Consider the following 24549-nt stretch of genomic DNA (forward strand, 5'->3'; position numbering starts at 1 on the left):
AACAATTCTTTTCCACCCTTCATTAAATTGTAAATAAGTATATCATAAAACGTCTGCAGTCTGCTTGCTGATATGGGAGGGAAAAAAATTCAAAATGCCCCTATTGGGTTTTTTTTTTTTTTTTTTTTTTTTTTTTTTGGTTTTTTTTTACTTTTTTATTAAGAGTTTCAATTTCAAGGACGTAGACGTTCGGTTATCGTGCCATGTCTGCGAGAATGACAATTTGAAAGCAAGTGAACATTTGTCAAACGGAAGAATAACAACAAACGGTAAACTGAAAACATCGCAGTCTCGAGTGATAAACAATATTCACGCATTTACAATGAACCACTAGTGCCACTTTGTGACCGTGCAATATTTGTTTTCAAATATTCAGAATTGTTTAAACAGAATTAACTAAAATTAAATACGAAATCAAATCTAACCTAGCAAAAACCGATAGGTAGGACGTCAACTTTAATATACATGTGATTAAAAACGTAACTAAATCATTTTTACAAATACATATAAATAAATAAATAGAAAAACCAGGATGATTAATAAAACATATTTTGAACATAAGTTTGACTTAGCTAAGACCTAGCTAAGTCCGTTTTATGTTACAGTTTAAGACATACTTAAGTAGTACTTAGGAGGTCTTAAGATTGCACCTAAAACAAACTTATGACCCTACTTAAGTCAAAAACTTAGCAAGCTTTATGTTACGACCCCCTGGGGATTTTCGGCACTCATCAGCAGTTTACCTTTTTTCGGACTTGGTTCAAGTCGCAAGTTTTACCCTGGCACATGGTGTTTTTTGAATTTTATTGAAACATCCATAGAGAGCAACAGAATTAACTCCATCATCTATGCTACTATCGGCATCATCATTGTATTAGCTACATGGACCTTCAATATCGCGGTAATTGTCTACTTTATCTATAAAAGATACCAGAAAGAATCCACATGGAGCGGATGGAAGGATTTGCATGTCATCATTTTTTTATGTCAGTGGTGGTCCTGTTTACTTCCTGTTGGTTCCCTTTAATGGTAAGATGGTAGTTATGGGGACACATAACATTTTGTGTGTTAAAAAGTTAAGTGAAGAGTTTTATTCCTGTAAAATTAAGGAGGATACTCTTCTTAGATTTTAATAGTGGTTCCTTTCAAAAGAGAGTATTAAAAGGGCTATTTTTTTTTTTGTTTTAGTTGGAAAACAATTTCCATGAAAGAATTTATTATGTAATTTATTGCTATTATTTATAAAATGAATATCAAATAGGAATTTCTGAAGTCAGATTTTAAAAAAAAATCAAGAAATCATACACAAGATAGAAATGACTTACGATGAGAATATTAGTGATTTTTAGATGTCATTAAAATTTTACCTTTCTTTGTGCATCAATATATGAGACAGGATATGAAAGATTTCTCACTTACTATATGTTTTGTGAATTCGGTTTATTATATCAACTTTGATGCAAGAACACAGAGATTCGTGTGAACGTTCTGATTTTTTGAATTCTATTGTAATCTTTAGCGTTATTGGGCTGGGACACGCCTTTTCACATATTAATTATATAAAAACTTTTCTAAGGTGAATTCACATAGGTATTTATTATTCAATTAAAAGGTCAATATTCTGGGACATGCCTCGTTCGCACTTCCGGAAACAGCGGGTAAAACGGAGCCTTTGCTGGCGAGATTGAGCATCACAAACTCAATAGTTGACCCCTGGTTGTACCTTGTCTTCCGGAGGGAGATTTACTCTGTCCTAGTGACATGTGTTAGACGTTTATCCAGTAAAGGAAGGGCAAACCACTCCGAGGGTACTCCTTATGCTTAAACGACTGGACACTCAGAACAAAACAGGTAGCGTGTCGATAGATAATAATGGGACAGAAAATACAATGGTAAACAATCATTAGTTAACAATGTAAGTTATTATTATATACATGTACCTAATAGATAATTTATTTAATAAAAATGCAAATCTTAACTGGTTCCAATTATTAATACATCAGCAAAAGTACAGGTTTTCAAGATTTGTTTAGATTTTTTTTCTTCATTGAAAAAGGCTGTTGAATATTCAGTTCTATCTCAAAAGATATAGACTTCAGTTTTTAATATGACTTATTTTCTATTTGAAGTACAAATAAGTACTTCATTCGTTGTTAATATTAATTTATTGATAATCAATAAAGCTTCTACAAAGCTTGGTCAAGAGTTACCTTCAAAGTTAGAATGTGCGAACTTCAATCTGGCAATAAGGCCTACATCTAACCATCTCTTTATGATTCGTTCTCGTTCACATCTCTGTAATATTATGGCCCTGAAGAAATAACTTATCTTACTGTATGTGGAGATAATCAATTAGAAAGAGTTTTGGCCGATAGTAGGTAACAAGCACACAATGTGTGGCTATAGGGTGACAAAATAATCATCAACGGCTTCAGTTACTTCAACTCTGAATGGTCCTGACATGGACAAATCAAAAGATCCGAGCAAAGCGTGGGATTTATGAAAAAGAAATGATTTGTTGTCTTACCAAATAGACCAGGATATTAATTAATGCTGTATCATGTTATGCACTTAGCAACTAAGTACCTAGACATCGAATTCTGTAGGCGTCCAATGATGATAAAGTAAAATCATGATAAGTACATGTTACGCATGACTGAAAAAAAGTTATTCAACGAGGAAGAATATGGTATATAAAAATGATTGTTTGAAAATAAATATAAGTGCATTGGTTAGTTAAAAGTGAAAATATTAATTTCAATATTTTAACCATGAATACCGATGTAGCACAAAATAATTTTACCATGGCCACCAAAGATGCATTGACCGATAATATATCAACAGAGGGCGATGCGGAATCTCTAGTTATTAACGCTGTTCCAGCTTATCTTCTTTTTGCATTCGGTGTTGGTGGAAATATTATTGCCCTGGTGGTATTACTAGTGACTGCCAAAACTCATAACTGGCGGCCATTTTATAGGTACGTCTGTGGACTTGCGATCACGGATGGAGGTGGACTACTTATATCGGTTCCCGTATCTCTCTCTATGTACGCCTCAGAATTACAGAGAGAATTATCTCCAGTTTTGTGTAACTTTCAGATGTTTTGGTATATGTTTACTCTGATGTCGTCTGCCATGATCGTTTGCGGCATGTCTTTTGATAGATTTTTCGCCATATTTTATCCTTTTTACTACAACAAACCCCATAAAGAAATTCGTACGAACATAGTAGTATTAGTCATCTGGGTACTTTCGGCACTCATCAGCAGTTTACCATTTTTTGGACTTGGTTCCAGTCGTAAGTTTTACCCCGGTACATGGTGTTTTCTAAATTTCATTGAAACGACCACAGAGGTCAACAGAATAAACTCCATCATTTATGCATCCATTGGAGTAGTCATTGTTCTTGCAACATGGATCTTCAATATCGCAGTAATTGTCTATTTTGTGTACAAGAGATATAAAAGAGAGTCCACGTGGAGCGGATGGAAGGATGCGCATGTCATAATTTTTCTGATGACAGTGGTCGTACTCTTTACTTCCTGTTGGTTCCCGTTAATGGTAAGATGCCTAGAAGGAAAGTGTGTCTGTTTGTAATATTTTCAATGCACCACTCTTTGAAGTATATATATATAATTATTTATTGTAATTATTATTATTTATTGTAAAACATCATGAAGAAGAAATGAAAGCGCTTATGTTTTACTCGTTCTCTGTGTTTTTATATGTATGAATATTTTTCATATATATATATATATATATATATATATATATATATATATATATATATATATATATATATATATATATATATATATATATATATATATATATATATATATATGACAAGTTTGAAATACAATATGGTTTACATTTTGCAAGGTAAATATTCTCGGACATGCCACGTTTGCACTTCTGGAAACAGCTGGAAAATCTGAGCTTCTATTCACGAGACTGAGCATCACTAACTCGGTTGTGGACCCGTGGCTGTACATCATCTTCAGGAGGGAGATCTATTCCGCCCTTCTATCAGGCGTCAAACGTTTATGTCCTACCGAAAAAGAATCTCAAACGGACTCCGCTCCAAATCAGCCACAGTCTCTGAGCACTGGAAATAAAACAGAGAATGTCTCCATTGAAACCAATTAATGGTGTAGTGCATTCAGTATCGTCAGTTTTACAACAATATTTGTACGTGTACATTTAATTGTATTAGAATTTTGCTTACACTTAAGATATATTGGAAGATTAATTGACACCATTGTAAAAAATAATAAACACGTTGGGGGTAAGATACGATGAATAGGCGGATAAGAATATTTCATGTAAATATTGCCTCTCGAATTCCATAACATAAATATTCATGTAAAATAAACTTCACCAAAGAAAATGTAAGTTTTCCCTTTTTTTTAGTATTGTAGATCACAATTTCTTCATTTTCCATATTTGTATTATAAGTGTTTTTAATTGTTGTTTATTGTGAAAATTGTGGAATGCATACTTCATTTATTTCAATCACAAACTTTGCTATGAAAATGTCATCGGGGAATTCTAGTATTCAATGGTGTCAAACCCTTGAACCCTTAAAAGCTTTAAGAAACGCCCAAGTATAGCATCCTATTGAGTATAAAAAAAATGTATCACAGTATTCTGTAATAAGGTACATTTAATTTAAGTAATTTTTGTAAGTGTTTACTGCTCTTAATTGTGGAAATACCTATTGTATCCCATGAGTTGGCAAAATTAACAATACGACTGTATGCTTTATTTTCAAGCCAGTCATCTCTTCATAAGTCATCGATGGATGAATGACTTGCTGATATATATATATATATACCGGTATTTGACCAGCTACTTAAAATATCAATTATAGGTGGACACTTACAGGGATTACTCTTATTAATATAAAACAATATTTGATTGTTATCTAGTGAAATGTTTGTTGTGTTATATCCCAATAAATTTTTAGTAGAGGGATATTCAATAAATTGTAGAAATTGTGAACAGCTTTTAAACTTCCATCGAATTTTCCATCTTAGTGTTATTTATTTTTATTTGTCAGACAATGCTCTGAAATTAAAATAATAAAATTATATGCCTACGTCAGATTATTTTTCCATAATTTCAAATTGGCAAGCTAAGGTCAAACATGAAAAGTAGCGTTTTGGATTAAACATCAACGATGAACATAATCCGGATGGCTTGCATTTTGGACTTGAATACCACTTCTTTGTGGAAAGTTGGAAATGAATGGCTGTACGTGTACTGGTTGTTTACAAAAGAACCCTTGATCTACTGCAGCATTCAACAAATTCTTGCATTATGTAAAAATGTGTCGGTTCCCCTTGTTACGTTATCGTATAGGTGTGCCTGTACAGCAATCAACATGAAGTGCACCATCTTTAAAATCTTCCGGTTTCGGAAATTTTTACACCATTGGAAATCAGAAACGTAAAAATGTTAACTTTTTTTAGGGATGTCAAATCGGTCAATATTTGATAATCGGTTACTCGGACGATTTTCCGATCGAGTACCCGGGTACTCGAAAAAATTGTAAAATACAAATGTGTTAATTTTATTGAGACCAGTTAAGCCCCCTGTTTAACCCCATCGATGATTTTCTTAACGTTTTCTACGCCTTTACACAAACATCGAGCAAAACGAAAATGATTTTTTGTACTAAATTGATTTATCAAATAAACACAAAAGACAACAATTAATACATCAATAATTAGAAATGGTTTATAGCTCTTGTTTTTTAAGAAAGAGACGGTGTCGCGATCGCTAGATGTAAATTATTTAATTAATACATGTATGTTGAATGTTTCCCAATATACGCTATGTTTACTTTGAGAGCTAATTTTAAACATTTTTAAAATCTTTAATTCTTTCCTAATTTTTTTTTTTCGGTAGCGGCATTTCTTTTTAAGTCCGAATTCGCTACTGTATGCGAACTAAATTATTTTAGGATAATAAACCCTAATTAAACGATGTTCATTAAATACTAATCATGAAAGCCATCCAAAAAATAACGGGCCACAAGAGGTGATAACAGCTGTGTACCAGGTGATTGGTCACGGTAATTACTTGTATAAACAAGTACACAGCCACAGACAATAACGGGTTATTAACAGGTGTGGGTGACGCTAATTACTAGGTAAACATGGACAATTCATTTTGAAGTTGCACTTTTTTGATAAGTTTTTGATAAAAAAAAAAAAAACAACTTTGTTCTTTGAAATAAAAAAAACATCCGAGTAACCGATTAGCGATTTTAGTATTCGATACTCGGACGTTCGATCGAGTACCCGGTTAACCGGGTACTCGTTGACATCCCTACTTTTTTTATTTTTATTGGACACACCTCTGGTAGTGTAGATTCAAGTTCGTTCAAATCTATGATTATTGGACAAAAAATGAGGCCACAAACTCATAGGTAAAAGTACATAGGAATTTTAAATATATATATCTATACTTTTAAATTAATAAATTTTGCAAATAAACTCCAAAACGGGTTCATCAGAGTTCTTACTAACTCCTCCAAGAATACACTAGATACAAGATGATGTCCGTAAACTATATTTAGATTTCACTCGCATAGTTAGTATCGTACATTAAATTAAAAGGCTACCCTCATTTTCTATGAACAGCCATGAAATAGCAAAAACATGAGTACGGTGGCGTTTCCGGTTGGCGGATCTAAGGTATTGGCAATTTTCAATGACACTGACAACAAGCAATCGTTTATTTGTTTCATAAAACGTCATCACTGAATTATTCAATCAAAACTTGATTTAAATGATATAAAAGAAATAAGTTGTGATACCCGATTAAAAAGGGAAATGTGCAAATTATTTTCGTCATTCACCGATCTTAATATTGACGGAAGCTTCTAGAACATCATATAGCATCGAGTCCGATGTTTAAAAAAAACGAGGCTATTATGCTGCATGAACATATAAAAAGTTTTTGTGTGAATGGTCTTTGAAATAATGGTAAATCATCGATAACACTATAAGTTTTGAATATATTTATAAATCGAAAGACTGTTACATATATGTAATAGGTTTTCCTAATAAATTTATCGGTAAACTTCTCACTGAGAGCTTCGTGGCAACGAACCCAAAGTACAATTTGTACTTCGTAATAAACTTGCTTACATGAAAAGAGAAAATTAATGAATAAGGTATTGTTCAAATACAATCAAAGCTGTATAATTTTGTGCTTTAATCAATACATTTCAGTTATTTTTCTGAATACAGTCTTTTGTATCAAATACTCGGCCTATTCCTAGGGCGTTAAAAGATAAATTTTACACAGGTACTTGGACCTTGCTTTATAAAAACGTATGTACATGTACCTTATTGATACATGTATGTAAAAAAGTAAAGTACATTTTTTACATATCAATAAGGTACATACATATTTATAAAGCAATACCCAAGTACCAGTGAATTTTTACCCCCCTCCCCCCAAATCAATTTATCAATAAAATGTGCATATTCGCTGCTTTTATCCTTGAGGGAAATGAAATAAGAGCATCTGAAGTACAATATCCATAGCATAGTATAAAAGGTTTCACAATAAACGTCAATTAATGAAATTGTTATTTTTTCAAATTTTTACAAATAGAGGGGTGGGGTGGAGACGTACATCTTCTTCATGCAGGATTTTGAACAAAGTATTTTTTCCTGCTATAAGCCTGTAGGCTGTCAGTAGAAACTACAATATATTTTCTGTCGGTTATGGTATAAATTCAATTTCCCGCGCTTGCGCGGGATTTCATCTAGTATATATATATATATATATATATATATATATATATATATATATATATATATATATATATATATATATATATATATATATATATATATATATATATATATATATATATATATATATACAAAGCTATGCAATTAGATACTTTTTAGACCATTGGGAAATTGTGTCTTCGTCGTAAGATACGTGTGTATTTTGTGAAAGGTCCCCTGGTCAACAAGAAAACTCCCTATGATTCAAGTTTTGGTACACCATGGTCTCTTGGGGAAGGGTTTGGGCCACAAAGGGTTGGGAAGGTTTGGACAAGAAAGGGAGTTCAATCGTTAAATAGAAAAAGAATTTTATTGTAATATGTCAAAATTTAAGTTTATCAGGCATATATGCAAGCATCCTCATAAAGCACAGGTTCATCTTTGTTCAAATCTTAGTAAAGGTTGTAGGCATAGTGCCACAAAAGGTCATTTTTGAAGATATGGACAAGTAAAAAAAAACATTTTCCCTATTACCAATTATCTAAATTGTTGTAAATTTTATATAAAGCCATATTTATTTAATGTAAATTCAACAATGATCAATATTTTCCCCTATAGCCGATATCAAAAAACATGGGTAGTCAAGATCAGCTAGAAAACATGGGTGGTCCAGATTTTTACAAAAAAAATCAATATCTCTTTTATGAAAAGTAATTTTATAGAAAATCCCATTTCAAATATAGCACCGAGGCGGGTTCAAGTCACAATAGGGGATCAAAATTTTAAATTGGAATAGTTAAAAATCTTGTTTCAAAGAAGAGGCGTTTAAATATGAGTGAAATATTTTCGGAAGGATGTAAATAAAAAATAAACTAGCCACATCATTAAAAAAACAAATCAAGCTTAGCAGCACCACCAGGGGGCTCACAAAATCGTCACAACATGGTGTACTTCCGTTCGATACGTATGATCAGATTCTGTCCTGATCAATTCCCTGAACACCGATAAATCAACGGGCATACATGTTCCAAATCCTGCAAGACGTATGCTCTATTGTGAACGGAAAGCGACGAGGGTGACCAAGGTACCCTTTGTTTAGGTATGATTTTTTAACAATAAATCCATATGAGTTTATTCACAGACAATATACAACGCCTTATCATGATATTTGATTATTATGTGTCAAACCCAATCACATGATTCCATAAAGTCCTATCAGAGATTAATACTTCTTTCGAATGGATATGCTTTCCAGCGAAATATATATCCAAAAAATACAAAATTAGACAGAAAAGGTGTATTCATCACCTTACCATCGCTTGAGGGATACAAAATGTTCACAACAGAGGAAAATCTCCGTATGTTTGGTTATACCCGGTGAAATTGGAACACTTCATAAAATCACCAAAACGTTTAATATTGATTCGAACGTTTGATCAACATTGATTTTCAGCTGTTTTGAATGGAAAACGTAAAGATTTAAAACGAAGTAAAAATTTCGTAATATGGACTCCTTTTACCCGCTTTTGACCACTTACCATGTCATCTGTAGCACAGGATATTGTACACAAATCGGAGGAATACGGTAATTAAGTAAATCTTCCTCTCTCAATACCTTGAATTCACATACCGGTATGTCTTTAACTAGAAACGTTTGTGTCTTCGCATAAATTCGTTTGAAAAACAATACAATAAGAACTTATTTCGATAAAATATATGGCGATAACGAACAGAAGTCAAGCTCAAAAGTCCATTCACACAATACAAATCGGGACCAGAGCAAATACGGACCTCTCAAACATCAGAGGTGCGATGGAGGAGTGAGCATCCCCTGCTGACCGGTCACACCCGCCGCGTGCTCCTTGTCATGATCGGGAAATAACGGAAAATCCGTAGACAGCGTATAAATATTGGCCTAACAATAAGTCTGAAAAAGTCAATAAGCATTTGACTTAATGATAAATTGTATTTGCTGACAAGGTCATTGTATCGACCATTGAACTTACGAAATGATTACTTTAAACAAGACTGTTGATATTTTTGTTTCATCAACTTGTTTGTCAATAACTTACATCATTTAGAAATTGTTCATACGTAGAGCATGGTCTTGCGTATCGAATCAATTAAGAGATATAAACCCCGTATGCAGGTGATAATGGTAAAAGTAAGGGAAGTTGACGATTGAAAAGATGTACATATTTGGCTTGTCCTTACTAATTCTTTCTTCAAGCATTGTGCATGTTTTATAAGATATTAATTTAAATATACATTTAAAAAAATCATTTCTAAGATGTTTGAGTCCACTCTTTGACGGATCATTCCCACCAGAATTTTTGGGATGTTTAAAATTTTTTAAAGTTTTTCAATTTCATTCAATTTCTTTTTTCTTTTTTTTTTTCATCATTTTGATACTTTGATATTATTTTTATTTTCACATTTTGGGGGAAATTCATCCAGCTCTTCTCATGAAAACATTGTTTTAGAGTTTCTTTTGTCTTTTTTTTTTGGGGGGGGGGGGGTATTCAAATTAAAATTATGTAGATTTCAATTATGATTTTGTTGGTTGCCATTGCAATGTCTTATAACGTTGAATTTTATAAAAATTTTAAAACATAAGGCTTTTAAAATACAATTAAGGGGTTTGTACAAAATTAATTAAATATTTTAATTTTTTTTAATATTAAGTTAATTACTTTTTAGCTTTATGTTTTGGATATTGAGCCCAGACGTAGAAACAATTGAACATTTATTTTTCGAATGTTTCTATTTAAAGAATTATGGTGCTACCTTGAAGCGTGGTTTTTGAATAAATTTCATTTTTCCATGAATTTTGAAAGAAAAGATATACTTTTTGGCAAATTTAACAATAAAAACATGTTTAGACTAAAGAATATATTAATACTTCCTGTTAAACAATTTATTTTTGCTAGTAGATTTAAAAAAATGAATAAACGAAGTATCGCAATGCTAGAAAAAATATTGTAGTTAGAATATTAATTGAAAAAACTATACTATTGTCGTGATGAAAAATTTAAAGATTCCAAATGTTCACTGTCATTTCAATTACTGTTTGATGGTTTTTATAATAATTTTCATGAAAGCTTTGTGATCATTTATTTGTTAAGCAAAATATCTAACATTCCACGAAAACCATTTTGAAATCGAATTATCAACTGGCGTTAAACAGAGTTAATCCTATTAGGTAATTTTCACACCTTGACCACGACAAGGATTTATGGGGGATTTTAATAACAATGCTGTTTATCTGACAAGTTGATTTAATTGTCCATCTATAGAATGTCACCCTTTTATCTTATCTCTGTGTGACACTTAATTTCTTCTTTGTGTTTGATTTGTTTTACTCAAACTTGTTTTTTCTGTTAGTCAGTTGGAAACGGACAGCCGTGCCGTCAAGACAAAACTGTAGTCGGAAAAAAATACGAAATAAATCTTGAAAATATCCAAAGTTGTTTTGAACATCTTTATTCCTTTCTATAGTAAAACGGTTTCCCCTTACATGTATCAAACACATTTGAAGCATTGGGATAAGAAGCGCCATAGGCCGAGTAGGAAATATGTTAATCGTGTACTCATTATTTGAATTTCTAATAATTCAATAATTAGTAAACGACACTATTAAGAAATTGTAAATATTCAGAATATGATAAGCACTGGAAAACTATTTGTGATATGTTATAATATACTATATTTACTTAGTATACATACAAATTACAAGTATAGTTAAGATACTTAATAACGTTCCCCGCACTCATTCCCCTGCACCCTACACTTACTCTCTTGCACCTCCCTTTTCCACTTCCTTTTTATTTTTGTATATAAAGCTTTCACAGCAAAAATTTATATTATTGTACAGCATATATATATATATATATATATATATATATATATATATATATATATATATATATATATATATATATATATATATATATATATATATATATATATATATATAGAAAGCACTTAAATTATGAACGACACGACCAATAGAAATTGTCAAATTTTCGAGACGCCCTGTCCCTTCCTCAGGACATAGTAAAAGTTAAAAAGTCATGAAAGAACAAAGCAAATAAAAACAAAAACATCTACCACTACGACTACGTTACTACTTTACATTTTGAATTTTGGTGTAGAAAACTAATAAATATGAAATGTATTCGGACCACCGCGAGGCACGTCAGTTCAGTTTTAGTATACTGTGGCGACGTGTGATTTAAATAAGAGACTTCATTGACGTTTCATTGACGATATAGAGATGAAGTGGGTGGAATGCCGCGAGCGCCTCCAAGTATTCATATTGTTTGCCAACACCTTTCATCAATCTATCAAATTTACTGTGGACATATCTAATTCCAAATATGAAACAGGTGTCAGACTCTGTCAGACTCTGTGGTGTCTTTTATTTCAAGCTCACAGGAAATAATTAAGGAATGAATTTAATAGCTACCCATTTTATACGGTATAAACTGGGTTGGGACAGTTTACGCTTTATAAACCGCGAAGCGGTTTATAAAAAAGCGTAAACTGTTCCAACCCAGTTTATACCGTATAAATTGGGTAGCTATTAATTTCATTCCTTATAATTTAATTTTCATTCATTAACGAGGTTCGCTCCTGAGCTTTTGAGCAGATTTTTGTCTTAACCTATATTTTAAAAAAATCTGCATAATGTTTTAGTTCTTACAATAAATTTGGATTCTATAATACCAATTAAACGATATTCAGTTAAAACTCCATGATTAAGTTCCATACCTAAAGCATTAAGAGAGGAACTATATCTTGTGGCGGATGGATTTTTAGAAGAAAATGATCATTTTTTCTCTTTCGAAGTATTTGAAATATGTTAAGTTTGGATTCCTATTTTTCCATGCAGTCTGCACACAGAGTTATTCTGTGCCGTGAACTGTTTCATGCTGGTCCTAAATTATATATTAAATAAACTATCATGAATTTTATCATCATATTTAATAAATATAGCAAATATATTGCAAAAATACAGAAAAAAATAGCCCTAACTTTTGCTTAAAATTAGCGCTATTTTAGTATTATCTAAAAATTAACATCACAGGCCTCCACTTTTTATTTTATTTTCTGAATATATAAGATATTTTTAATTATTCTACTTAAATTCAGCAAAATGTCATTACTTTTAAATGATTTTATTGCTTGTTAAAATTTTTAATGTCAGAAAAATGATATTTTTGAGTGCAAAAAGGTCAAATAATTAAACATGCGAAGTAATTTAACAAAATTTTGTTGTCACAAATTTTAATGTATCTATTCAAAATGAAATAAGACTATGTTTGTTCCCATAATTTATTTGAATAAAAAAAATATTGGAAGGAAAACTTTAAAAATTGAATCATGTGTATGATGTATTTACAGTGCAAAAAGGTCAAACTAAATGCCCAGTAGCGCCAAAAGAAGCGCATTGACCCCCATTTTTTGTTTTCATTTCTAATTAAGCTACGTATGTAAATTCTAAAAATATACTTGATAAAAAATTCTCATTACTTTTGACGACAGGATCCAACCTCCTTAAGTGTAAGAAAAAAAGATGATTGCCCTTGATTATGACTTCAATTTATTCGAAATTTGAATGTAACGTCAGGCGGATCGATACGTATTTGACGCAAGTCATTGTGACGTAGGCAACCCAATTTATACAATATAAAGTAAATTTTTTATCCAATCAAAAACGGCGTTTCAACCAGAATTAAATTATTACGATATAATATAATGATATATTATATCATATATATCGTGATATCGAAATATTCTGCTTTTACGGTAGTAAATAAGGGATATTTAGGTGACCAATATCCTAAAGCTACAATTATAGTTTTTTAGAAAGCTTTTCTTTAGCAACAACCTTAAACTATAAAGTGACATACACCAATCAAGCCGTGTTTTTTTAAGTACTGTAGTTTTTGGCTTTGTACTTCTTCAACAGTAAGCCCTACCATATCAACAAAGGAAAAAAGAATAAACATGCATTTCAACGTTTGCATGCAGAAAATGCACTTTCTGTTAATCACGAAAATAAAGAAAAACTTCATTAATAGTTGCTATAAAAAACTAAAGTGTCAGTTTCATTTACTGTAATGTTATAATGTTCGTTTTGTCGATTTTTTAAAGATTTAAAATCTTAAAAAATTATTAAGTGATATACAATATTTGTTTCAAAATCTTCAAAAGGTACCTTTTCGTACATCAGAGCCGCCTTTAAGGGCATTTAACTCATATAATTTATTCTTAATGTACGACTGTAGGATTAGACTGCATGTATGGACCGAAAAGGTATTATTCTATTAACTACACAGGTAGAGAGTACACTGCATCCAGTCTCATCAACATAAACAAACTGAAGATATAAAGATACTTTCGTCTCATTGTATTTAATGGTATTATATCAGTAGAAAGTAATATTTGAAACATATATAGAAGATCTTAAAAGCTCTAAAAGGAAGTAAAAATCTAATATTTCGTATTTCCTTATTAGATCTTCATATGAAAATCCACTGTTGAAATAAAAAAATTGACTAAGACAGTGAATAAACTTATTCGAACCAGAACCCCATGGATTCCAATCTGACTACACCAAATCCGGTGTGGCTTTCCCCGGCGCCAGTCTCACTTTCATTTATTATCGGAGGTGTGGGAAATTTTTTGGCCATTTTCATCCTCTGCTCTTCCTACAAGACTCACAAATGGAGGCCATTCTATCGTTATGTATGTGGACTTGCTGTGACGGATAGCTGTGGGGTATTCCTGACTTGTCCCTTTGTTATTCTTCGATACGCGTCTAGCTTTCAATACGATTACCCTGAACCTTTGTGTGAATTTATTTCCTTTATCTTGATGTTCATGATCCTTGCCTCAGCATTCATTGTTTGTGCTATGTCTCTGGACCGTTTTCTGGCGATTCTGTATCCACACATCTACAACACTGCTACGAAAAACAGAAGAGCCACTTTCACGATACTAGGAATTTGGATTTTCTCATGCTTCATATCCAGTTTACATATAATGACCGGAAGTAAAAGTGTGAGTTTTTTCCCGGGTTCCTGATGTTTTCACGACTTTGTGGATGATACCACAAAGGGTAGGGTGCTAACAATGTTGTACTCTCTCATAGGAATCTTTATTCTCGCCACCACAGCAATTTTGAACGCGTCAGTTGTCATCAGCGTCTGTCTGAACATCCATCAGAAGAGGAAAAAAACGAAGAGAAGGGATATCTTCATCATCGTATTCCTCATTCTCACCGTTATTGTGTTTAGTATCTGCATATCACCACTTTTATTAAGTATAGAAAACTAATTTTAGATTCAGTAATCCCGGAAAAATGTGCATGTCATTATCCCTATATAAATACATAAAACTTAAGTTCGCTTTTGATTTAAAGATCAGGATATGTAAAATCGATGAAATGCTGATATCTCTTGTATAATTTTAACAGATAACCATGTTTGGTCATGCTGTCGGTACCATTTCCGGAAACGGAAAATTTGAGCGTATAGCACCACGCATTTCTATAACGAATGCAATAATTGACCCTTGGATCTATATAGTGTTTCGAAAGGCGACAGTAGAATTTTTTCTGCATAGGGTATGTAAGTGCTGCCTTATTTTACGCCCAGTTACAGATGGTAGCACTCGATCTTCTACCAAACAATCTGAGACATCTTTTACAAAAGCTTCACAAGACGGAGTCAGCATTGGATAAGTAATTCGTTCAACCGATGTATACTCTTCATAAGTGATTCCTTTAACTGATGTCAACCTTGGATTAGTGATTTCTTTAACCAATGTCAACATTTGATAGGTGATTCCTTTAACCGATGACAACATGATAAGTGATAATTTGTCGAAAGAGATCACAATTATTTTCATGTCCCTAATGAAATTCACAACCTTCTTAAGAGAGGCATACAATTTACACACTGAACTTCCTCAGGAATTTCGTTAAAAGATTTAAAAATCACCAGTACACAATGACATTCTTCAAATCATATATTTTTCTTTCATTTTATTTTTTCTCCAATATTCATAATAATATGCAGATTCAACTAAGCAGCTATAAACATCCAATAGAGTTGACTCTTTCGATTGATTGATTGATCGTCCCGTTCGAGAATTTTTCATTCATATAGCGTTGTCACTAAATACATCAAGGGCTTCAAATTTAGACCTTTACTCGGCACTCAGGGCCATTGAGAAGAGAGGGTTCTTTATCGTGCCAACTCCTACCGTGACACGGGGCCTCGGCTTTTAAGGTCTCATCCGAAAGACACACAGCTTTCACTCCAAAGTGCCGATCGCTTGGCGAAGGAACAGTTTCTACATATTTTTTATCGACTTAGGTCAGTGGATGCCATGATTCGAACACACGACCTTCCGATCACGGAACGAGAGCTCTACAGACTGAGCTTCCATGACGGTTTTGACTCTTTCGAAAATGGCTTTTTATCTCAGCTGAGCCAAATGCTCAAGTGACCTTTTCTGATCAAAAACTGAAGGTTGACTGTCGTTGTTGTCGTAGGCGATGGCGTCTTTGTAAACTTTTCACATTTTCATCTTCTCTCCAGAACCAATGAGCCAATTTCAACAAAACTTGGCACAAAGTATTCTTGAATAAATTGAATTCAAGTTTATTCAAATGAAGACACATCTTCCTCTCCAAGAGTAGATAATAAAAAAAAACGGCAAACATGTGGTGGGGCTATATACAAATCTTTTCTTAGGAAATTGTAGGAAAAAAATTAAAATCTTCTTCTCAAAAACAGCAAAGCCATGATAAGACATTTCATATGGAAGCATCCTCAGATAATATAGATTCATTTTTGTTAAATTATGGCCCCCAGGGGAAGGGGCGGGCTACAATAGTCGATATCAAAGTTTTACATTGGAATATATAGGAAAACCCTATATATGTAGGAATCACCTTTAAAAAATTTCTTTCATGAACAGCAAAACCATGACAAGGCATATTGAGATTTATGTTTTATTTTAAAAGGTATTTTAGAAGAACCATCTGGTAATACACCTATGCTGAGATTTCTCTTTCAAAAGATGGAGTTCTTCAAAATCACCTTTCAGTTTTTAATACTTTTAACATTCCAATCAATGGAAGTGAGTGTTTTGGATTCCAAAACTTCATAAAAATCCCTACAAAGATAAATTGAAGGGTCCAGTAAATGTTGAACCAAACCCTTATCCTCATTCCTCACCGAATTATTAACAGATGTTAAGGAGAAACTTCAGACGTATTGTGGAACTACATATTCAAGAAGTAGTGTAAATCAAATCTGGATTCTAAAAAAATCCAAAGAAGTTTTGGAAAATTTAAAATCTCATAACTTTTTGAACATTAAAAGCATATAAAATACAACTTTTCTGTATTTTATACAACCGTTCCTCACGATAAATTAAAGTGCAGGGTTTTTGACATCATAGACATCTGCTTCCTCAATAAAAATGGAACTCTTAAATCATCATATCTCATGATATGATAAGTCATCTACAAAATTAGTTTTTAAAAATTATTCTGATTCTATACACAAGTACTCTGAAGTTGATATTCAAAGAGGTTGGAGTTCCTCATTGGCGAAATCTGTGTAGTGTTTGGAGACCAGGTCTTCAAACAATCTGTTGAAATTCTGATGGGTATAAATTATGTTCCCTTTATTAGCTGTTTTTTATATTCCTATGAAGCAGAATTTATTCAAACACTTATATGTGAATAAAACTCATGTTGTGGCCTTCAATTCGTGATTTAGATATATCGGCGACGTTTTATCAATTAGCAATAGTTCCTTCCGATCATAGTCGACTCGATATATCCAAGAGAACTCGAAATTAAAGACACCACAGAGTCTGACACCCAAGTAAACTCGAAATTAAAGACATCACAGAGTCTGCCACCTAAGTGAACTCGAAATTAAAGACATCACAGAGTCTGCCACCCAAGTGAACTCGAAATTAAAGACACCACGGAGTCTGACACCCAAGTGAACTCGAAATTAAAGACTCCACAGAGTCTTCCACGTTTGTTTCATATTTTGGATGTTTTACTGACTATAGACGATAATTGCCAACGAATAACTAAACTGGAGGACAAATGGGATGACTGCAACTTCTCCATCGCATCAACTTCCCTTATTTACAGTGTATGTAGTAATATTCAAACTTCACCTGCATATGGTGTTTATGTCTCCCAACTGATTCGATACGCAAGAACATACTCTAAATGATAAATTTTTAAAACAAGGCAAGCTACTGACAAGTACGTTCCTGTTACATGGATTTTAACAACCCCATTTAATTTGAGTTTGTCGCAAATTCTTCCTCAATAAAATGGAACTCGCAAATTATCATATCTCATGATATGATAAGTCATCTACAAAATTACTTTCTACGGTCGTCATGATAACCCTGTAAGTTGGGTTGTATTTTGTCTGACATGTTTGATGCCATTTGTTACGTCATTGCTTTTATATTAAATTTGACTACGGAGTACTTCGTGTACCCTATCAATATATAGGGCTCACGGCTGGTTTGACCCGTCAACAGGGGATCCTTTCTCTTCCTAGGTTCTACCTCTAGTGTTTCCAGTGGTCCGAGTTTTTGCCCTGTTCACAATTAATTTTGTTTATTGGATTGTTGAGATTGATCAGTGTTCCTTATTTTCAAATGTTACATTTATATTCAAGCATCCTCACGTTGTTTAGATTTAAATTTGTTCAGATCAGGACCCTGGATAATTGGTTCAGTCTAAAAAAAAGGGATCAGAGTTTCACAAGGGTGTACATATGGTGAAACGTTAAAAAGACTTGCAAGATGACAATAAATATTATTAATAATCAAATATTTCTTAAGATATTTCGAATAGACTTTTTTAAACATAAAAAATATCTCCTCTAAAGCATCTCAATATTATGTTGCTTTAAATCATAACTCCTTTATGCTTAGATTTTGGCCCAGTACATGGAGTCAAAGTATTTATGAAAATAAAGAGGAATTTTTTGTTTTTAATCTGCTCTGTCAGAATGACTCGGGTGAGTGTTGTGGCCCGTGGACCTTTTGTTATACATCAAATATTGTTGCATACTAATAAAACTTGATATTGTAATGAATTGATGGTCTTAAAATAAGGGGTAAGACCTTGATTTCGTACACAGGAGTAAGTTCTGAGCTCGAACAACTTTTAAAACCAAGGTAGTTTACAGTTAATTAAGTTTATGTTACAGGGCTTTCAATAGTCTCCTTTTAAGTCAGCAATAATATGAACACTTATTAATGTTTAATTTTTAAAAAGAGCACTTTTTTGTTTCTTTTTGATAGTTATTTTATATGCTTATGATCTTTATTTATTCAATATTTCGATTTCATTGTGATCAGCAATGTGTCTACAGATTAAATAATGACATCATCAAAAATACATATAGAATATTTATATTTATACAGCTTACTTCAGTGAATTGTGACTTTGTTGAAAGGAAAACAAGATTATTCTTTTTTTAACATCTATTTTAGGTTAATTGATCGTCCTCAATGAAACACTATATCAATTTAAGCGGAATATAATGAATAATGAGGAAGTATAACGTGAGATGGATAGGTGTGAGTAAGCTATTTATCTGAAAAAAAAAATAAAACTTCTCTTTACTTGCCTTGTATCTAAATCCTCCGTCTTCAAGTTAACTTTGTATGTTGTCATTGTATACGAGGGTCATTCAATAAACACATAGACAATATTGCTCTTAATCATATTGTCATATGTAAAAAAAAATTATCATATTTTGTTTTGTCTATGTGTGCAGTATCTTCCATTTAATTAAACTGAACTCAAGATACTTATTTCTCTTGTATAAATTGTGTACCATTCAAAGGTTTGAACTTGGAGAGCTATCTTTTTTCTTTTCACATGCTCGATTTCCTTTGGTTAATTTAAAGATTTATAATGCCGTGTTTTACATTCAGCAAAAATATACTTCTTTTCGAAGAAAGAAGGAACAATATAATGAACAGATTTTAAAAATATTTTTTACGAAAATTTCACTAAATGAAGTTATTAATCTCTACTCTTCTGCTTCTTTCCTTTCGTTTTCTATTCTTTTTTATATATAGATACATTTCTTAGAAAGAAACAAAGTTTTTTTTATAACCATTTATCACAACTTGTGACATATATACAGAAGGCCCACTCAAAAGATAATGGCCCTTATTTCCGACTTCCTCTTGGTTTTAGCGATTTCTGTCATTATTGTGAATTTTGGTAGTTACAAACAAGATAAGATTTTTACGAACATCAACTTTCATTAACAATTTATATGTACTTAGATGTATTTGTGTTCGACTGTCATATTCCTACTTTTCATTAAAATCAGTATCAATTATTAAATTCATATGCAATCAGTGCATGCTATTAAAAAAATACATATCTACAATTTATTTATAATAATCTGAATATAAGGCAAATATTTCTAAGATTGATGTAAGTAGGATATTCCGCCAATTGCGATTTATACGAAACTCTCTTTACTCCATCCCTTTGAATGTTTTGAATAGTCTATTTGTATAAGTCAAGGAAAGTCCATATTTGGTTTCTTCGATATCACCAGAATACAGGCTCGGATCTGTGATAATGGATATTGCAAAGCAAAGACTCTTTCAACCGCCACGGAGGAAAACAAACAATTCGCTTGTTCCTAAAACTTCAATATATCAACAAAGGAATTGACGCAGTTAATATAAGTAATATTCTTAATCACAGAAAAGTCCAGTCTTGTATTCCGCCATATTTCAAGTTGAAGATCACATCTTGTAGTTCTTACAAATATACATCGACAATTGCTTCCAAACTTTTTTATTATAAAAAAAAATCTACAGTGCCTAGATATTGAGCATCTGAAACTTAATCTGATGGGCTAAATATGAAAAAGACCTTGACACTTTGTCATGATGGATTAAATGTATCGATTGAAATCGCGCATTAAGCGACTGAAGGGCAATATGAAAACCATCTATCCTTCTGTCTTCGACAATGCAGAAGTGAAACAAGAATTAGATAGATTACACGATCAGTATGTACTGGTCCCCGCTGACAAAGCAGGTAACAACATTGTCTTTGTTTGTAAGGCTCATCATCTGAATTGTATTTTAGAGGATCTAGGATTTATTTCTTCATGTGGTCATCCAACTTACACACCTATAGCTCTCTTTCTAAGGCGGACATTCTGTAATTGTCAGTTTTTAATATTTTTAATATTCCCAACAATAAAAATGGATTTGAACTACCATACCTGTAATGGACTCCAAAACCCCATAAAAATCCTTACAAACAAAGATAAAGCGGGTACCAGTAAATGGTCTACCAAGCCTCTTTCTTTACTCCTCACTAAAATATTTACAGCAGTGAAGGAGAAACTTCAGGAGTACTGTACAACAGTATATTCGGGAAGTGGTGTAAATCAGATGTGGATATTTAAAAACTCCAAGGAACTTTTAGAAAATTTGAAATCACAAAATTTTAACAAAATCAATAGCATCAAAACGTTTGACTTTTCAACACTTTATACAACCATCCCCCACGAAAAATTGTAGTCCAGGCCTTTTGACATTATTGACAGCTGCTTTTTCAACAAGGGGAACTCGTAAATATACTTACCTTATAATTGGTCATTTACAGAATTATTTTGTTAAAAAGCATTCTTATTGTACACACAAGTACTCTGAAGTTGATATTAAAAAGATGCTTGAGTTTCTAATTGACAATATCTATGTTGCTGCTTTTGGAAATCAGGTCTTTCAACAATATGTTGGAATTTCCATGCGTACAAACTGCACCCCCTTGTTAGCAGACCTATTTCTGTATTCATATGAAGCAGAATATATTCAAAATCTTTTACATGAGAAGAAGAAAACACTTGCTGTGGCCTTCATCTCGACATTTAGATACATCGACGACATATTATCAATTAACAATTGTTTCTTCCATTCATATGTCGTCTCGATATATACCATTGACCTTGAACCTATCATTAAGTCAAATGCTGACTGCCGTTTTTCGTACTAATTGTTAGGCCATTATTTACACACTGAATTGTCTACGATTTTTCCGTTTTTCCCGATCATGACAAGGAGTACATGGCCGGTGTGACCGGTCGGCAGAGGATGCTCACTCCTCTATGGCAAATGATTCCACCTCTGATGTTTTTGGAGGTCTGCGTTTGTTCTGCTCCCGATTTGTATTGTCTAATTGGACTTTGAACTTTAATACTGTTCGTTATCTCCATATTTCAAGCAATTTTTTTCATTTTTTTTAAATCATTTGATAAAATTTTAATATAAACGGCAGAAAGAGGTTGAAAACGGTTTAGCACGTCTATTCATTGATTTAGCATTTATTTCAAGAATGTTCCCAAAAGTCTATACCACACTTATCGACTTTTTTTCTATTTGAACAAATAAAAAATGTGTGTTTTGTAAAAAAAAAATAGATAAATAAAAATTTAAAAACCTTATCAAACTATTATCAAACTCCTATCAATCTTATTCCCATACTCTATTTTCATTGCTTGATTCAAACATGCTTTTGTAAACTGAATTTTAAGCAAAATGACGATTTATATTAAATACCTCATTACATGAGGAAATTTTCTGTCGTTACTTTAACTATGGAGATTCCCCAGAGAGGACTGAATGCATTCATTCATCTCCACTCATCTACTCTATTTATACAATAAACAAAGTGTAATAAATTGTTTCAATGAAAATGCTTCGTTTTAAAGAGAAAAGTTTTTTAGTTATTTCTATTCTTTTTTTGTGATGGAAAACCCTGTAGGTGTAAAGATTTTTTAAAGTTGCTCTTTATAAAGAAACAAAGCATCATCTCATTATATAAAATTCCCATTGCAACAACACAAGAATTAGAACAGGAAGAAAAAACTAGCAATTTTTTAAGGGTATATATACAGATGTATCCTTCCAGTCCAAGTAGAATTTAGAGAACCAGGTAAAGAAACAGCGATGACTGAAATATTAGCAATAATTGATATCAATCAGACGACGCCCAAACCGGGACAAGAATGGCCATCGATGGTCCCCGCAACTCTTTTACTCGTTTTTGGAATAACGGGAAACGTATTGGCCTTGATTATTCTCTGCAGTTCTACAAAAACTCACAAATGGCGGCCATTCTATCGCTTTGTTTGTGGACTTGCCATCACAGATGGGGGTGGAGTGCTGCTGTCCTACCCGATCATTATGGTTCGATACGGCTCCAAATTCAAATTTACCTATCCGGAACGTTTGTGTGACTACATGGCATTTATTTTTATGTTTACTATCCTGGCCTCGGCTCTAATTGTTTGTGCAATGTCTTTCGACCGTTTTATTGCAATTCTTTATCCTCACTGTTATAACACCCCTACAAAAAATCGGAAAGCTGTTTTGACTATTGTAGGAATTTGGATTTTCTCTGCCTTTATGTCAAGCCTCCATTTGATGGTCGGTCAGAAAAGTCAGAATTTTTTTCCGGGTTCTTGGTGTTTTATGGATTTTTCAGATGATGCAACATCGAGTAGGATCCTGGCAGTTCTGTACTCACTGACAGGCATTCTGATTCTTGCCACCACTGCTGTACTAAACACAATAGTGATTATCAGAGTCTGTTACGATAGTCACCAAAAGAAGAAGAATATAACAAAGAAAAAGAATATCCATATTATTATCTTCCTCTTCCTAATCGTGATCTTGTTTTCTTCGTGTATTTCATCACTTTTAGTAAGTATAGAAATATCTGTAGCACTTTGGGAAGAATTTGACAAATACTTTTGATTATTTATGACTAATGAATTGCATTTCTGCTTTAAGAATAAAAATATTAAGTAAATTGCTAATAATTTTTGTTGCTTTTTAACAGGTAAACATATTCGGTCACGCAGTCGGAACCATTTCGGGAAATGGACAGTTTGAACTTAATTCGGTTCGTCTTTCCATTTTGAATTCAATCATTGATCCTTGGATTTACATTTTATTTCGAAAAGATACGTTTGATTTTTTCAAGCGAAGGGCTGTTACACTGGGATTCATTTCTGTATCAACTTCAACCTCTGGCACTCCATTCACCAAGAAAGAAAACCTTACCTCTGATCTGACTGGTTCGCATGCAGAGTCATCACAGGAAATGGTCAATCCGGCTTGACTGCAACAACGCATTTAAGAGCATATATGTCGTATTTGGCACCTTAAAATCTTAAATGGCACCTGATCCCACCTCTGATGTTTTAGAGTTCCGTGTTTGCTCTGCTCCACAATTTGTATTGATTGATGGACTTTTGAGCTTGAATACTGTTCGTTATCTCCCTACATTTCATTGGACTTAGAAATGGTGTCTGATGGAAGTGGAAAACCCAGCATAGACCAAAATAGAACAAAATAGTGTAAAATCTATAAAGTAAACATAATATACTACTGATATTTGTGATGAACTAAAGGGGTATATAAAACTACGACATCATTTAAAACTTTAAATTTATTATATACAACTAGACCTTTATATATATATATATATATATATATATATATATATATATATATATATATATATATATATATATACATATATATATCTGTATGATATTTTACGTTTTAAATTTTCTTCACATCTATATGCTATGTGTATTCCATTATATGTTATAAGTACACTTCATTTACCCATAAGTAATGTGCATCTAAATATTTATTATTTCCTAAAGTAAATGTAA

At 32.4% G+C, this 24549-nt stretch overlaps 2 protein-coding genes and 1 pseudogene across 2 annotated transcripts; all 3 read left to right on the forward strand.

Moving 5' to 3' along the window:
* Positions 1-2804: 2804 nt before the first annotated feature.
* Positions 2805-4515, forward strand: LOC133174946 (prostaglandin E2 receptor EP4 subtype-like). Its single transcript, XM_061310038.1, has 2 exons — positions 2805-3563; positions 3885-4515. The coding sequence occupies exons 1-2, from the start codon at positions 2805-2807 to the stop codon at positions 4149-4151; spliced, it is 1026 nt and encodes a 341-aa protein (XP_061166022.1). The 3' UTR covers positions 4152-4515.
* Positions 4516-14356: 9841 nt separating this feature from the next.
* Positions 14357-15100, forward strand: LOC133174947 (prostaglandin E2 receptor EP4 subtype-like; annotated as a pseudogene).
* A 7692-nt stretch (positions 15101-22792) lies between these two features.
* Positions 22793-23987, forward strand: LOC133174948 (prostaglandin E2 receptor EP4 subtype-like). The gene is made up of 2 exons (XM_061310040.1): positions 22793-23566; positions 23706-23987. The coding sequence occupies exons 1-2, from the start codon at positions 22811-22813 to the stop codon at positions 23985-23987; spliced, it is 1038 nt and encodes a 345-aa protein (XP_061166024.1). The 5' UTR covers positions 22793-22810.
* The last annotated feature ends 562 nt before the right edge of the window (positions 23988-24549 follow it).

The sequence above is a fragment of the Saccostrea echinata genome, unplaced genomic scaffold (assembly GCF_033153115.1).
Source record: "Saccostrea echinata isolate AGI-Se365-2 ecotype Australia unplaced genomic scaffold, CSIRO_AGI_Sech_v1 ptg000060l, whole genome shotgun sequence".
NCBI classification, from domain to species: Eukaryota; Metazoa; Mollusca; class Bivalvia; order Ostreida; family Ostreidae; genus Saccostrea; species Saccostrea echinata.